This window comes from Salmo trutta, chromosome 29 (assembly GCF_901001165.1).
Source record: "Salmo trutta chromosome 29, fSalTru1.1, whole genome shotgun sequence".
NCBI lineage: Eukaryota > Metazoa > Chordata > Actinopteri > Salmoniformes > Salmonidae > Salmo > Salmo trutta.
In genome coordinates this window covers 6,158,694-6,176,693 of record NC_042985.1, presented here as the reverse complement: position 1 = coordinate 6,176,693, position 18,000 = coordinate 6,158,694, and the positions used below count along the sequence as shown (strand labels likewise).

General features: G+C 45.3%; 1 protein-coding gene across 1 annotated transcript in view; it reads right to left on the bottom strand.

The window, feature by feature from the left end:
* Positions 1–7,998: 7,998 nt before the first annotated feature.
* The window catches only part of LOC115167443 (unconventional myosin-IXAa), a 103,495-nt gene continuing 93,493 nt past the window's right edge, over positions 7,999–18,000 (bottom strand). The window contains exons 7-10 of the mRNA XM_029721857.1: positions 16,666–16,719; positions 10,811–10,908; positions 10,322–10,448; positions 7,999–8,226 (exon numbers count right to left, since the gene is read on the bottom strand). Of these exons, the coding sequence (XP_029577717.1) occupies positions 7,999–8,226; positions 10,322–10,448; positions 10,811–10,908; positions 16,666–16,719 (507 nt within the window). The remainder of the gene's footprint in view (positions 8,227–10,321; positions 10,449–10,810; positions 10,909–16,665; positions 16,720–18,000) is intronic.

Genomic DNA, 18,000 nt, shown 5'->3' with positions numbered 1-18,000 from the left:
ATACAATGTTCCAAACATCTGGGCCCCATCGGGTTTGGCTTCAAACAAATAACTAATAAACATCTAGAAATCAAGATGGATTTGCTGCTTGTTTTTCTACCTTGCAATCAAACAAGGCTAAATCTCTTCCAATATATACTGAACAAAAATATAAAACTGCACATGCAACAATTACAACGATTTTACTGAGTTACAGTTCACTGTAAAGAAATCAGATCAAGTGAAATAAATTCATTAGGCCCTAATCTATGGATTAGGCCCACCCACTTGGGAGCAAGGCCCACCCACTGGGGGAGCCAGACCCCGCCGATCAGAATAGGCATTTCCCGACAAAAGGGCTTTATTACAGACCAAAATACTCCTTGGTTTCATCAGCTGTCTAGGTGGCTGGTCTCAGAAGATCCCGCAGGTGAAGAAGCCGGATGTGGAGGTCCTGGGCTGGCGTGGTTACATATGGTACTGCCAAATTCTCTAAAAATGACGTTGGAGGTGGCCGATTTCCTTGAAAATTGTTGCATGTGGCATTTTATATTTTGGTTTTATATTTTTGGAAGAGATTTAGCCTTGATTGCAAGGTAGAAAAACAAGCAACAAATCCATCTTGATTTCTAGATGTTTATTAGTTATTTGTTTGAAGCCAAACCCGATGGGGACCAGATGTTTGGAACATTGTATAAATAAAGCAGGAAATCCACACAAGTGAAGTTGATTCCATTGTCTGATGGAAGAGTCTGATGGAAGTAAATTCAGCAAAAAAAGAAATGTCCCTTTCTCCAGGACCCTGTCTTTCAAATTGTAAAGGGTTTAAACACTGTTTCCCATGCTTGTTCAATGAACCATAAACAATTCATGAACATGCACCTGTGGAACAGTCGGTAGGCAATTAAGGTCACAGTTATGAAAACTTAGGACACTAAAGAGGCCTTTCTACTGACTCTGAAAAACACCAAAAGAAAGATGCCCAGGGTCCCTGCTCATCTGCGTGAACGTGCCTTAGGCATGCTGCAAGGAGGCATGAGGACTGCAGATGTGGCCAGGGCAATAAATTGCAATGTCTGTACTGTGAGACGCCTAAGACAGCACTGCAGAGAGACAGGACGGAGAGCTGATCGTCCTCGCAGTGGCAGACCATGTGTAACAACACCTGCACAGGATCGGTACATCCGAACATCACAATTGCAGGACAGGTACAGGATGGCAACAACAACTGCCCGAATTACACCAGGAACGCACCATCCCTCCATCAGTGTTCAGACTGTCCGCAATAGGCTGAGAGAGAGGGCTTGTAGGCCTGTTGTAAGGTAGGTCCTCACCAGACATCACCAGCAACAACGTCGCCTATGGGCACAAACCCACCGTCGCTGGACCAGACAGGACTGGCAAAAAGTGCTCTTCACTGACGAGTCGCGGTTTTGTCTCATCAGGGGTGATGGTCGGATTCGCGTTTATCGTCAAAGGAATGAGCGTTACACCAAGGCCTGTACTCTGGAGCGGAATCGATTTGGAGGTGGAGGGTCCGTCATGGTCTGGGGCGGTGTGTCACAGCATCATCGGACTGAGCTTGTTGTCATTGCAGGCAATCTCAACGCTGTGCGGAACAGGGAAGACATCCTCCTCCCTCATGTGGTACCCTTCCTGCAGGCTCATCCTGACATGACCAGCCATACTGCTCGTTTTGTGCGTGATTTCCTGCAAGACAGGAATGTCAGTGTTCTGCCATGGCCAGCGAAGAGCCCGGATCTCAATCCCATTGAGCACGTCTGGGACCTGTTGGATCGGAGGGTGAGGGCTAGGGCCATTCCCCCCAGAAATGTCTGGGAACTTGCAGGTGCCTTGGTGGAAGAGTGGGGTAACATCTCACAGTAAGAACTGGCAAATCTGGTATAGTCCATGAGGAGGAGATGCACTGCAGTACTTAATGCAGCTGGTGGCCACACCAGATACTGACTGTTACTTTTGATTTTGACTCCCCCTTTGTTCAGGGAAACACTATTCCATTAGAATCTTGTTATGTTCATACAAATATTTACACGTTACGTTTGCTGAAAATAAATGCAGTTGACAGTGAGAGGATGTTTCTTTTTTTGCTGAGTTTAGTAACATGGATGAATATTAGACATATGACAAAGACTAGAGTCGTGTTCCCAGTCCTCTGTCCCCGTCACATCACATCACATCACGTCAGTCCTCTGTCCCCGTCACATCACATCACGTCAGTCCTCTGTCCCCGTCACATCCCGTCAGTCCTCTTATGTCCAACTCCGAAATGAAAACACAAAAGTTCTTATTAGATACACTCAGGTAGTGCCCTCCCCATTTCACGTGCCTAAAGAACATGACCCAGGAGACCCGTGAGCAGGGCCATATTCATAAAGTGTCTTAGAGTTGGAGTGCTGGTCTAGGATCAGTGTTGCCGTTTTGATCAGAATGAATATGATTACATGGACAGGGGGGACCTGATCCTAGATCAGCGCTCCTAGTCTGGTTAATATCTTTCAAGCACAGCATTGTGACTCATGGCGTGGCAATGGGGCTTCAGCAAGTGGCCACAGGAGGCGAGTCCTGGGCCGGCACCCTGTATTACGTCCCAGCAGCACCTCTCCTGGTCATGATTAATGACAGTCTGCCTAATGACCATCAGAGTGACAGAGGCAATACCAATCCAATCTACTGTAGAACAGACACCAATGAAAACATTACCCCTTTGAAAATAGGCAGCTGATAGCATAGAGGTGTCAAGGAATGAGACAATTTATTTTACAAGGAAATGGAAATAGAGTGAGAGAGATGGTGTAATAGCAAAGTACTAAAGGACGTTTTCACACAAAAGTATTTCTGATCTAAGTACGATGTGGAAAACAGGCAATTTCACAATTGACTACAGTATATCGACTATAGACACGAAACATGCAACATAAGTTTTAATAACATAACCAAGTTTCTCTTTAGGAAGGCTTTCTGTTGATAGCTGGGTTCCTTGGTGTCCTTGTCCCTTGTAGTGTCAGCTGGGTTCCTTGTCCCTTGTAGTGTCAGCTGGGTTCCTTGTCCCTTGTAGTGTCAGCTGGGTTCCTTGTCCCTTGTAGTGTCAGCTGGGTTCCTTGTCCCTTGTAGTGTCAGCTGGGTTCCTTGTCCCTTGTAGTGTCAGCTGGGTTCCTTGTCCCTTGTAGGTTCAGCTGGGTTCCTTGTCCCTTGTAGTGTCAGCTGGGTTCCTTGTCCCTTGTAGTGTCAGCTGGGTCCCTTGTCCCTTGTAGTGTCAGCTGGGTTCCCTGTCCCTTTTGTCCTGGGTTCCCTGTCCCTTGTAGTGTCAGCTGGGTTCCCTGTCCCTTGTAGTGTCAGCTGGGTTCCCTGTCCCTTGTAGTGTCATCTGGGTTCCTTGTCCCTTGTAGTGTCGGCTGGGTTCCTTGTCCCTTGTAGTGTCGGCTGGGTTCCTTGTCCCTTGTAGTGTCGGCTGGGTTCCTTGTCCCTTGTAGTGTCGGCTGGGTTCCTTGTCCCTTGTAGTGTCATCTGGGTTCCTTGTCCCTTGTAGTGTCAGCTCGGTTCCTTGTCCCTTGTAGTGTCAGCTGGGTTCCTTGTCCCTTGTAGTGTCATCTGGGTTCCTTGTCCCTTGTAGTGTCAGCTGGGTTCCTTGTAGTGTCAGCTTTGTTCCTTGTCCCTTGTAGTGTCATCTGGGTTCCTTGTCCCTTGTAGTGTCGGCTGGGTTCCTTGTCCCTTGTAGTGTCATCTGGGTTCCTTGTCCCTTGTAGTGTCAGCTGGGTTCCTTGTCCCTTGTAGTGTCAGCTGGGTTCCTTGTCCCTTGTAGTGTCAGCTGTGTTCCTTGTCCCTTGTAGTGTCAGCTGGGTTCCTTGTCCCTTGTAGTGTCAGCTGGGTTCCTTGTCCCTTGTAGTGTCAGCTGGGTTCCTTGTCCCTTGTAGTGTCAGCTGGGTTCCTTGTAGTGTCAGCTTTGTTCCTTGTCCCTTGTAGTGTCATCTGGGTTCCTTGTCCCTTGTAGTGTCAGCTGGGTTCCTTGTAGTGTCAGCTTTGTTCCTTGTCCCTTGTAGTGTCATCTGGGTTCCTTGTCCCTTGTAGTGTCAGCTGGGTTCCTTGTCCCTTGTAGTGTCAGCTGGGTTCCTTGTCCCTTGTAGTGTCAGCTGGGTTCCTTGTCCCTTGTAGTGTCAGCTGGGTTCCTTGTCCCTTGTAGTGTCAGCTGGGTTCCTTGTCCCTTGTAGTGTCAGCTGGGTTCCTTGTCCCTTGTAGTGTCATCTGGGTTCCTTGTCCCTTGTAGTGTCATCTGGGTTCCTTGTCCCTTGTAGTGTCAGCTGGGTTCCTTGTCCCCTTGTAGTGTCAGCTGGGTTCTCTTGTCCCTTGTAGTGTCAGCTGGGTTCCTTGTCCCTTGTAGTGTCGGCTGGGTTCCTTGTCCCTTGTAGTGTCAGCTGGGTTCCTTGTCCCTTGTAGTGTCAGCTGGGTTCCTTGTCCCTTGTAGTGTCAGCTGGGTTCCTTGTCCCTTGTAGTGTCAGCTGGGTTCCTTGTCCCTTGTAGTGTCAGCTGGGTTCCTTGTCCCTTGTAGTGTCAGCTGGGTTCCTTGTCCCTTGTAGTGTCAGCTGGGTTCCTTGTCCCTTGTAGTGTCAGCTGGGTTCCTTGTCCCTTGTAGTGTCAGCTGGGTTCCTTGTCCCTTGTAGTGTCAGCTGGGTTCCTTGTCCCTTGTAGTGTCAGCTGGGTTCCTTGTCCCTTGTAGTGTCGGCTGGGTTCCTTGTCCCTTGTAGTGTCGGCTGGGTTCCTTGTCCCTTGTAGTGTCGGCTGGGTTCCTTGTCCCTTGTAGTGTCGGCTGGGTTCCTTGTCCCTTGTAGTGTCGGCTGGGTTCCTTGTCCCTTGTAGTGTCAGCTGGGTTCCTCGTCCCTTGTAGTGTCAGCTGGGTTCCTTGTCCCTTGTAGTGTCAGCTGGGTTCCTTGTCCCTTGTAGTGTCAGCTGGGTTCCTTGTCCCTTGTAGTGTCAGCTGGGTTCCTTGTCCCTTGTAGTGTCAGCTGGGTTCCTTGTGTCAGTTATCCTGTCTTGTTGTGACAAATTTTTTCGTATTTGGTTTTTATTTATTATTTTATGCACTTCAAGATTATTCTATATAATGAAAAAAGTGTTTTACAAATGTAATAAATAATAATAATTATTAGGAGTCATTAATTCATACCATTACAGACAGTGGAGGGCTGTTTGTCATTTTCTGTTGCCATGCCTGAATGTCCATTAATCAACAAGGTGAGATAGATTTACCACACACAAAAATGTGGCCCAATTGTGTGGGAAGTTAGTATAGTACATTTCCAGTATAAGTGCCTGCAGAGCTTCAGATGTCTACTGTTGCTCAAAACATGCCATTATACAACGGTCCAGCAAAAGTTGAAATGACTGTCTTTTACATAATTTACTACTTTATTTTTAGCGACTACAAAAAGATCTGCCTAGCAACTCCCAAAGATCATACAAATGCTATTTATATTGCTTGCAAGAGTCTTCAAAAGTGAGAGGCCTTTTCATTATTTAAAGGAAGTTGTATTCAGAACATTCCGGTGAGCATCAATCTTTTAAATATCTCAATAACAAAATGGATAAGACCCGATCCAGGAAACGAGGTGTATGTCGCAAGTCACGACTTCACAGGAGAGCCGCTTGAACGTAAATACATTTTTTTCAAAATGAATTTTTTGGCAGAAATGCCTTCTCGAACATGTGAACTTTCATGTGCCTTAATAACACACTTGTATGCCATCTGTAAATACGAATACAATTGTTAAACCACGAGCCTTGTTGGTTAAACCACAGAAGTTGAAATAATTGGCTGAGATAATGAGTAGGCTGGAAATGCCAAGAGATAAGTTCGGATTGGTCTGCCATATAGAAGGCTTCTGTCTATTTGAGCTCGCCATTCTGTGTTGGTAATCCCGTTGAACGCGGCTTTTTTAAAATGTAATGTGTAGTGGAGCTGCATAAGTGTTTCTCTCCACCTCCTGGAGGATCAAGTTTTGAAATCAATGGAATTATGATAGCTAAAGAGATGGAGAAAACATGTCTCCGGATTACATCTTCAAACTAAGGGCAACCGTGGCATGGCAATCCTGACAGGGAGACGCATCCATCATGCATGATGATGTATACAGGTAAGATAGCTAGCTACATTTTCAGATTTTACACATTTCTAATTTTGACAGAAAGTGGTTTCATTTCAAGCTACTGTTAGCTAGCTGGCTGGATTCCTAGCTGACGTTATTATCCGTATCCCAGAGCCATTTGCTTTTCTAGTTAGAGCCTAATGTTAGCTAGCTAACATTGAACCTGGTTGGTTAGGTCCCAGCACTGTGGTATTGTTGGCACTGTTCACTGTGGTTTAACTAGCTAACGTTAGCTGACTGACTCGTTAGCTAACGTTGCGTGACGTGTGGACAACATCCGTTGAATATGGCCGGTGTCAGTAAACGTCTGCAAAAAAGCATAATGAAATTGTTGCCAGCAGAGCTGGTTAGGCTGTTTTCATGGTATCCATAGGTAAACAAATCATCGGCCAGAGCGTCAAGTATGCGCTCCGAGAATAAAACGAGATGGGTGGGGCAAAAGCTTAAGAGCGTGTGAACGATGCTCTGCGACGAAAGTTCATCAACTTTCAAAGCAGAATTACTTTCCCATTGTTCCTCAAATGCAGTTTATGATATACCATTTTGTAGCTCTGAGTACTTTTATCTAATGTAAAAAACACAATTTCAAATGTTGCTCCATAAGACCGAATCCAGGTGGTGAGTCACAATTAGAGAGAAAAAAAAATCCATGGTACTTGAGTTTCCAAGTAGTAATATAACAGTTGAGACTATAGGGTGAACGAGTAAAAGTTCACTGTTGCAACCGTTACAACAATGTTTACAGAACAGACCACCCAAAGAGCTGCCAGAACAATCAGCACTGTTTGTTCATATAAAAGGGCTCCTAAACAGCTGGAATGAGGGCATAGCTGTGTTTTGGATAATACGGTTGATAAAGTGGAGGTGTTGTGGTTTATAAAAGTTTTGTGTAGTGAGGAAGTTTGTTGTATGCTGTGATATGGCATAGCCACATGCTAGTTGGGGAGGTAGAAAAGGATCGACTTTGTGGAAAAGATTTAGATAAAATACCCATCCAACATGTGGACATACTGTAGGTGTAAATAACAAAAAATAATATGCAATTATACTAAAAATAATAATTATACTTTAGAATTACACTTCAAAGAATAGGCCTTTGATTTCCACTTTGTGAGCTTGTTGGTCAGTCTTCAGCTGAGGCTTGTCTGCATTACATGGCCGTGGCGTGTGTTTGTTTTCAGAGAATCCCTCTCTGGTTTCTGTAAACAAACTAAGAAGCTCTCTGATGCTGCAGCCTTTGTGGACTAGCGTTGAGGAAAGGGAACTTATGCCATTGGAATGAGAGCTGTGGCAGTCTTTCTCAAAAGTTAATTTTTTTCAGTAGCTTGGTGTAAGGCTGACTTGCAATGCAGATGCACATTTCAAGGATACTTTTTTGGTGAACTTAAAACCATATCTAGGTGTTTGCATGGCTACAAGCACACTCCCATTAAAGGGGGTCTGCTCGGTAGGGCCAGTGGAACTAACAGCTCTACGTACAGCCACTTCCCACTCAGTGTTTCCAAGGTCAAAATTATAGACGGGGGGTACGCGTGCATGTGTGTGTAGCTGTGAGTTCCGCTGGCCCTGCAGAGCAGACCCCTTTTAACGGCCCTGACATCCGCTATGGCCTACCCCACTGTAGACATCAATCTGATCCCTCAACTATCCACACCCAACCAGACAGACCGACTGACAGACTCAACCAGACTGACAGACGACAGAGACTGAAACAGACCAGCTCTGACTCCAGCTCCTTCACAGGCTGCCCTGGGACTGGGACCCAGTGTTTCCCCTATATCGTTATTTAGATAGGCAGGGTGCCTACTATTCCTTAGCATTTACCCATGCAGAATAATGCAATGTCTTGATGATCAAATTGTCAAGAATACTTTGGGATTGGGTTGAGGAATGGTACGTCTTGAGGTAAGGTGGAGTATTTGACCGTGCCTCTTCGTTGCACTAAGGGTTCAGAATGTTTGGGATGAGTTTCAGGTTTGTGCTGTTGACTTGGTCTCACCTCAGCCAGTTTGTAGGGCACGATCAGCCTCTCTCCCACTGTCATGGTCTTCCTCGTCGTCAGGGCTTCAAATAGCATCTCCTCCTTGACCTGTACAAAAAAGAGACCACAATTAATTTCACAGTTGAAAGCAATTTCTGTTTCAGAAACACAAAGCCCATTCTTCTTCTGTACACACATCAAGCCCTACAACAGCTTTCATTCAGCCAAATGTTTAGGTAAGGAGGGTGGATATGTGCCCTGCTATGTTTAGTGGGGCGGGCACTCACGGTCATGAGAAATACTTATTCCTAGTTATTGACACAAGAAGGCCAGCAGCCGGCACTATCCAATTAACATCCTGTAACTAGAGGGGAGAAGAGGCAGAGTGTAGGCCATGTCCCAGCACAGTGCACTTCTCTTGGATTTAGACTATGTCCCAACTAGGGTTGCACAATTCCTGGAACGTTCAATAAATTCCCTGGTTGTAGGATTCTGGATTTCCTGCTTTATTCCCTCCTCATTCCCGGTTATCTTCCAAAACGGGATATCGGGAAAGCCAGGGAACTTACTGAAAGTTCCAGGAATTGTGCAACCCTAGTGAAGGAATCACAGCAACACTTTATCTGAAGGTACTTAAATACTGATTACAAACCATCTCATATTTTAAATCACAAGTAAGCTGTATAAATCATTACACATCTCATTTATCTAATTTTAACATAATTTTTAAATGGATTTCCATTTATCTGTTAGATGCTTGACTGACTCTGACCCAACCCATTTGGGGAACATATGTTCTTTCACATGAGCACAAGCCATGTTCCTTAGCCACTAGCTGCTCCTGTTGCTTTCCTGCAAACCTCAACGATGGTTGGATCAGGATTCTGAAAATACATCTGCCCTTATAAGTCCTGACTTCTGTCCCTTCACATCACATGTTCACTGGAAAAACGATCATTCATAAACTGAGGCAGAGAGAGAGAAAGTGTTGTGTCTACAGAATATTTGTAGACGGATGACAGAATTAGAAATTATGTAATTACACGCTGCATGCAAACCAAATTCCTGACCGAGGAATTGCATTTTCCATCGAGTGGCTGGGTACTGAAAAGCCTTGCGCACAGTACAGTATGTCACTGCAAATGCATCTTAAAACATCCTGACTCTGAGAAACAAAGTGCTTGTGTGGATGGGAACACATTTGAGGAATAGATTTCCATACTATGTAGGTCTCATTCAATCAACTTCTGTTGTATCCATTATAAAACAAGAAAATTAAAAATAAAATGATATAAAGCCTCGCCTTTCTTGAACTTAAACTCACACGTGTATTTTCTTACTAGCACTGACTTGGTTGATAGCTCCTTTATTGAGAAGAAATGGTCTATGGCTGTGATATGTGGTTGTCTCACCTAGCCATCTTAACATGAATGCATTAACTGTAAGTGGATCTGGATAAGAGCATCTGCTAAATGACTAACATGTCAAATGTAAACATAATAAGGAATCATTTCAACAGTAACAGGCTTACCTCTAACAGTTCTGAGACAGTAACAGGCTTACCTCTAACAGTTCTGAGACAGTAACAGGCTTACCTCTACCAGTCCTGAGACAGTAACAGGCTTACCTCTAACAGTTCTGAGACAGTAACAGGCTTACCTCTACCAGTCCTGAGACAGTAACAGGCTTACCTCTACCAGTCCTGAGACAGTAACAGGCTTACCTCTACCAGTCCTGAGACAGTAACAGGCTTACCTCTAACAGTCCTGAGACAGTAACAGGGTTACCTCTAACAGTTCTGAGACAGTAACAGGGTTACCTCTAACAGTTCTGAGACAGTAACAGGCTTACCTCTAACAGTTCTGAGACAGTAACAGGCTTACCTCTACCAGTCCTGAGACAGTAACAGGCTTACCTCTACCAGTCCTGAGACAGTAACAGGCTTACCTCTACCAGTCCTGAGACAGTAACAGGCTTACCTCTACCAGTCCTGAGACAGTAACAGGCTTACCTCTACCAGTCCTGAGACAGTAACAGGCTTACCTCTACCAGTCCTGAGACAGTAACAGGCTTACCTCTACCAGTCCTGAGACAGTAACAGGCTTACCTCTACCAGTCCTGAGACAGTAACAGGCTTACCTCTACCAGTTCTGAGACAGTAACAGGCTTACCTCTAACAGTTCTGAGACAGTAACAGGCTCACCTCTAACAGTTCTGAGACAGTAGGTAGGACTTCTGGATTGCAGATGTCAATGGAGTCATCTCGGTAGGTCTTCTTCTTGTAGCGGATGTTCCCCAGGTGAAGAATGGCCGACAACAGAGAAAAGATCCTATGGGACAGAAACAAGGCATGTTTCACCACAGAAACCTGTCTCGTTTCACCACAGAAACCTGTCTCATTTCAACACAGAAACCTGGCTCGTTTCAACACAGAAACCTGGCTCATTTCAACACAGAAACCTGGCTCGTTTCAACACAGAAACATGGCTCGTTTCAACACAGAAACATGGCTCGTTTCAACACAGAAACATGGCTCGTTTCAACACAGAAACATGGCTCGTTTCAACACAGAAACTGGTTAGAGCTTTTGGACAGCGTATCCTGGTAATTTACCTGTGACTATGATTCCTTTGCCTGTGTTTGTAATTTCAGTGTGCGTACGAGCGGTGAGATTTAGTGTGTGTACACTCACTGTTTGCGTGTGGCAGGCAGGAATCCAACCATCTCCATGGCCAGCTGCAGTCTCTCAAAGTCGTGCTTCAGGTCCTCCCCTTCCACTGTGAAGCAGTCCTGCATGGGCCAATGACAGGAGACCAGGTGTTATCAGTGTCCATATGGCAGCCATTTTGGCTTTACTACATAATGGCCAGCCACATGGTAGCCATTTTGGCTCAAATAACACTGCAACTGTAGCACAAAATCAGTGCGACAGTAAGTCAGCCCAGTGTGCTCAGCAGAGCTGATACAGTAGGTGCTGTACTAGCCAGTACTGTGCCATCACCAACACTACATACTGTACCAGCGACTAACGTAAGAGAAAATGTCCACCCAAGAAGTGAAGATTACTTTTTGTGACAGGCTTCTCCTAAGACAGATCAGTGGCATGACACAGAGACAAGCTGAGTGACTTATAAGAACATGTCATAAGGAAGTTTGGTCTAACAAACCAGAGACAGAGATACATTTCTGGTCAGATTTTAGGGGGCTGGTGAACGACAGCATATGCATGTTCTGCTCATGCAGTGGAAAATTCAGCTGGCTTTTTCTGCTAAACTTTCAGGGGAAATTTGGCATGCTGGCAAGGCAATAAGAGGAGTAGCAATGTATGACCACCTTTACAGGGTCTGCAGGGGAAAGTGCCTTTACAGGGTCTGCAGGGGAAAGTGCCTTTACAGGGTCTGCAGGGGTAAGTGCCTTTACAGGGTCTGCAGGGGTAAGTGCCTTTACAGGGTCTGCAGGGGTAAGTGCCTTTACAGGGTCTGCAGGGGAAAGTGCCTTTACAGGGTCTGCAGGGGAAAGTGCCTTTACAGGGTCTGCAGGGGTAAGTGCCTTTACAGGGTCTGCAGGGGTAAGTGCCTTTACAGGGTCTGCAGGGGTAAGTGCCTTTACAGGGTCTGCAGGGGTAAGTGCCTTTACAGGGTCTGCAGGGGTAAGTGCCTTTACAGGGTCTGCAGGGGTAAGTGCCTTTACAGGGTCTGCAGGGGTAAGTGCCTTTACAGGGTCTGCAGGGGTAAGTGCCTTTACAGGGTCTGCAGGGGTAAGTGCCTTTACAGGGTCTGCAGGGGTAAGTGCTGAAAAGAAGGCTGTGGAGAGAAAACAATATGGAAGAGGAGAGTTTGGGTATCCAGGTACAATGAGGGATACAATGAGGCTTCTAATGAGGTGCGCACACACACACACACACACACACACACACACACACACACACACACACACACCTGTGGTGTGTAGCCCTGAAGGCAGTATGTTCTCTTTAACAGGTTTAATTCACCTGGCTTCAGTCCCAGAGTTACATCAACTAGGGCATCCAACTCCATGATTACATTCAAAGGACAGTAATGACAACCTGTTCTCAAGACTATAGAATCTGTCCTGACTGAACTATGATTGGTATTAAATACTGAGACATGGTGCACTGTATTGTAAAATGGGCATGATTGAATAAGGTTGTACAGTATAAAGCTACATGTAGCTGTGTCATTCATTTGTTTGTCCATTGGCCAACATACAGAAGAGTTATGATAGCAGCTAAATTGCAGCATGGTAAAGGGATACTTCGGGGTTTTGGCAATGAGGCCCTTTATCTACTTCCCCAGAGTCAGATGAACAAGTGGATACCATTTTTATGTCTCTGTGTCCAGTATGAAGGAAGTTAAAGGTAGTTGCACGAGATGATGCTATCTAGTGATAGTGCAATGCTAGCAGAGAAATAAAAGGGTCTCAAAAAGTTCTGCTAGCATGCTAGCAAAACATTTTAAATGGTATCCACAAGTTAATCTGCGGAAGCATGCAATTTGCATGCTGACTGCAGGAAAGTCCTACCAGAGCTGTTTCCAGAGACTTTAACGTTCATTTCTCCACCATAAGCCACCTCAAACGTTGTTTTAGAGAATTTGGCAGTATGGCCAATCGGCCTCACAACCACAGACCACATGTAAGTGTTTTGCTGACGTCAACGCTATGAACAGAGTGCCCCATGGTGGCGGTGGGGTTATGGTATGGGCAGGCATGAGCTACGGACAACGAACACAATTGCATTTTATCTATGGCAATTTGAAAAGACAGATACCGTGACGAGATCCTGAGGCCCATTGTCGTGCCATTCATCCGCCACCATCACCTTATGTTTCAGCGTGATAATGCAAGGTCCCATGTCGCAAGGATCTGTACACAATTCCTGGAAGCTGAAAATGACCCAGTTCTTCCATGGCCTGCATACTCACTAGACATGTCACCCATTGAGCACATTTGGGATGCCCTGGATCGACGTGTACAACAGCGTGTTCCAAGTCCCGCCAATATCCAGCAACTTCGCACAGCCATTGAAAAGGACTGGGACAACATTCCACAGGCCACAATCAACAGCCTGATCAACTCTATAAGAAGGAGATGTGTCATGCTGCATGAGGCAAATGGTGGTCACACCAGATACTGACTGGTTTTCTGATCCACGCCACTATCTTTTTTTAAGGTATCTGTGACCAACAGATGCATATCTGTATTCCCAGTCATGTAAAATCCATAGATTAGGGCCTAATGAAATTATTTAAATTGACCAATTTCCTTATATTAACTGTAACTCAGTCAAATCTTTGAAATTGTTGCATGTTGCGTTTATATTTTGTTCAGTATAGATAAAGAGCCTCATTGCCAAAATCCCCAAGTATCCCTTTAAGACAGGGGTGGGCAATTCCAGTCCTCGAGGGCCTGATTGGTGTCACAGTTTTGCCCCAGCTAACACACCTGACTCCAATAATCACCTAATCATGATCTTCAGTTTAGAATGCCATGTGATTAATCAGCTGTGTTTGCCAGGGATGGAGAAGAAGAGTGACACCAATCAGGCCGTGGAGGACTGGAGTTCCCACCCCTGCTTTAAGGTGATAGTGAAATGAGAAAGATAAGCAGCAACTGAAATGATTACATAAGATGGTACCTATCCTTCCCTGTCATCAGGGCTTGAGTTATAGTGGGATCTACTGTACACAACAGATGGTATTTTTGGACTCATCATGGAACATACAGTTAGAGTACTTTGAGGAGTGAAAACATCTGAATAACTTTGGCTTTGAGGTGACCCTTGGTGGATGAGAGTTTGAATCAGATGGTATCACTGTTTACAACACCAGGAGGGCAGAATGTAAGGAAATGGTAAGGTGGTAAGGAAATGGCATCCCCTCCAGAGGAAGACACACCTCTCCTCTCCAGAGGAATAGAAACACACGCTACACAGCTGTTTATCACACACGCACACACACACACACACGCACACACACACGCACACGCACACGCACACGCTACGGGGGAAATTAAAGGTATATTTCCAGATTGGCAAGTCTGTTTTACAGACACTTCATGCATTGCATAGCTCACACTCCTCTAGAATTCCACAATGTCAGTGAAGGGTAGGAAAACAATGAACGACTGTGTCTTTGATACACAGTATATTACAATACTAATACAATAGAACTATCATTAGACAATGATCATAATGTACTACTATGTATATAGAGCCGTAATATTCCAATACTGCAGAAGTACAAATTCTTTCAGTGGCATCTTGTACATTATTTGACTTCCCTTTCTTTAATGACAAGATAGTAGATAATAATTCAGTGTTCAACATCCCCCAGAGCCATTTTCCTGTAACAAAGTAGTAGCCTTGCCTGTCCCCATGTTGCAGATGTGCACATCAACACAAAAACACAAACACATACCTGGAGACATTGGGGGAAATGTCTTTGCATGTATTGTGATCGATGAGATGATTGGTGAAGCACTACACTGATTCAAGGCTATGGAATATGTATATGGTGAGCATGCCATTCACAGACAACCAGAACACCCATCACTACATCAATCAGCACACCCCAACTCAGACACCTGTAGCCAGGCTGTATCAGCACACCCCAACTCAGACACCTGTAGCCAGGCTGTATCAGCACACCCCAACTCAGACACCTGTAGCCAGGCTGTATTGGTCATCGACTGCTCAGGATGACTATTTATCCATCTGCTAACATGAGAGGCTTGTTGGCTCAAAATGGAAACTTGTTGATATAGCCCCACAGAAGGTTGTGGTTGAGAGTCTGTGTGTGAGTGGTTGAGAGTCAGTGTGTGTGTGGTTGAGAGTCAGTGTGTGTCTGTGCCCAGGTAGTAGGCCACACACTGACAGTCATTTGAATAGAGCTCCCCCTCCATGTTCCACTGCCTTCTGATTAGTGTCAAAGGGTCAACAGTTCACAAGTCATCAATCCTATGGTGGTCAAGAGCAGGAAAGCTCTGAACAAACGACTGTCCGTGTGAGCCTGCTCCCTGGATGCACGACACACACACACACACACACACACACACACACACACACACACACACACACACACACACACACACACACACACACACAGAGAGAATAGGAGGCTGCTGAGGGGAGTACGGGCTCATAATGTCTGGAATAAATGGAAACCAGGTGTGTGATGTGTTCGATAACATTCCATTTACTCCATTCCAGCCATCACCATGAGCCACTCCTCCCTAATTAAGGTGCCACCGGCCGCCTGTGACACACACATGGGGGGGGGGTTCACGGGTCAGCTACTGGGAGGCTATGTCAACAAGTACCGGGCCAAACAGGGGAATGTTTGGACGGCTGCTTATCGCCATGCTCTTATTCAATCTGCCCAAAGTGTTTGTTGGCAGATTCTGACCAGGATACTTCAGGTTCGCTGTATTAATATTAACACTAGCTCATGGCTGAGTGAGTGGTGACCCAGGGTACCAGTGTGTGTGTGTGGTGTGTTTGTGGTGTGTGTGTGTGTGTGTGTGTGGTGTGTTGTAGACATACTGTACTAGTAGCGTCCTCACTAAGGTGGGTACAGTAGGCACAGATAAGGGGTTTCCATCTCCCAGTACAGGAGATACTGACTGTCCAGCCCAGCACCAAGACACCTGTTTTAAATCATGAACTATTCATGGTCTTCCATCTGAACCACGTCTTGCAGAGTCAGGTGTGTTAGAGCTGGTCTTCCATCTGAACCACGTCTTGCTGAGTCAGGTGTGTTAGAGCTGGTCTTCCATCTGAACCACGTCTTGCTGAGTCAGGTGTGTTAGAGCTGGTCTTCCATCTGAACCACGTCTTGCTGAGTCAGGTGAGTTAGAGCTAATCTTCCATCTGAACCACGTCTTGCTGAGTCAGGTGTGTTAGAGCTGGTCTTCCATCTGAACCACGTCTTGCTGAGTCAGGTGTGTTAGAGCTGGTCTTCCATCTGAACCACGTCTTGCTGAGTCAGGTGTGTTAGAGCTGGTCTAGAGCAAAAGCCTGCATACCCAGGTTCTCTCCAGGACTGAGGTTGGAGGCCCCTGGTTTACAGTATATATCCACATACAGTGCAGTATGTAAACTCCCTTAAAGACTATCCTTCCATCTAGTCAATGACCAAATAAGCCAACCACAAGATCTTTCCATCTAATCAATCAATCTAGTCAACAACCAAATAAGCCAATCAGAATATGTTTCCATCGAATCAATCTAGTCAACGACCAAATAAGCCAACCAGAAGATCAGAACAGAGATTGAAGGAAAAGAGACTGGGACAGGCTACACACAACTGAGGAAGTGGACACAACCCAAACCAGGAATAACAACAACAAAAGGGAAAAGCAAGGAGAAAGGCGTGTGGTAGTGCACAGAATGTGACAGGGGAACACGAGCTTGTGAGGACAATGTAGTTGTGAGGGAGAAGCCAGTGATTATTAGTTTTGATAACCAAAACTCCTACAGGTGATTGGTGAACACGCAACACAGTCTCGTCCAGAGAGATGTATACTGACCGCTTCGCTCTCATAGTAATTCTCCCAGTGCAGTCTCAGGACTTTCTTTGTCATCTGGAGAGGGTTAAAAAGGTAGAGTAGATGGGGGTTAGGGTTAGGCAGCACAGCATTCCATACACACACACACACACACTATACACATGGAACTGGAAGGGACATGCAGTTAGTAGAGGGAATGAAGTCATATTTAGACCTCGCGTTGGGGCCTGTCCTACAAACACACACTCAGTGTCAACACACACACACTCTCTCAAATGCACACAAAAACACACACACACACACTCTCTCTCAATGCACACAAACCCACACAGACACACTCTCTCAATGCACACAAAAACACACTCTTAAAGCACACAGACACACTCTCTCAATGCACACAAACACACAGACAGAAGCATGGGACATAGAACACATGGTGAGAAACCGATGGGGATGAAACATGCTTTAATTCTGACACCATACATACAGTATGGTAAGTTAATAGAACCACTGAAATTAGCCATAGGATTATTCTAATGTGTGGTGACTGCATTATGAAGAATAAGGGCAAAAAAATATGGATAGAGAGCTATGCTACAGCTATGAGAACAAATTGCTCTGCAAATTGCTGTTTCAAAATGGCTTATTTTGCCTGTAAACAGATTTTCTGAACCCCTTAGAATGTGAAGTTGTGAAATACTGTAAGCTGTTCTGAGTGACTGGGTTACAATATACACTTTGGAAAAGAGAGAGACAAAGAGAGAGAGACAGAGAGAGAGAGACAGAGAGAGAGAGACAGAGAGAGAGAGACAGAGAGAGAGAGACAGAGAGAGAGAGAGAGAGAGAGACAGAGAGAGAGAGAGACAGAGACAGAGAGAGAGAGAGAGAGAGGAGAGAGAGGAGAGAGAGAGAGGAGAGAGAGAGAGAGAGAGAGAGAGAGAGAGAGAGAGAGAGAGAGACCACACACCGGAGAAATGGAAGGAATTCCCACCCTTCTCAGAATGGGCGTCAGGTTGTCAGAGTTGGGGAGGGGGGGGAGGGGAGCTGGCAGAGGTGCAACAAGTTTTGAACAACATCAACATTCCACACTTTGCACCCCGCTTGTAATGGGTTTCTGTGTGTGTGTGTATCAGCTTGTTATGTATGTATGTATGTATGTATGTATGTATGTATGTATGTATGTATGTATGTATGTATGTATGTATGTATGTATGTATGTATGTATGTATGTATATATATCTGCATGTGTATCAGTTTGTAATGGGTTTGGCAGCTTGGCATGACACAGAGGGGTAGACCAGCCAGTCAGCTTTTCATTCTGCATGTTTCTAAGTGTGTGTGTTCTTTTGTGATTGG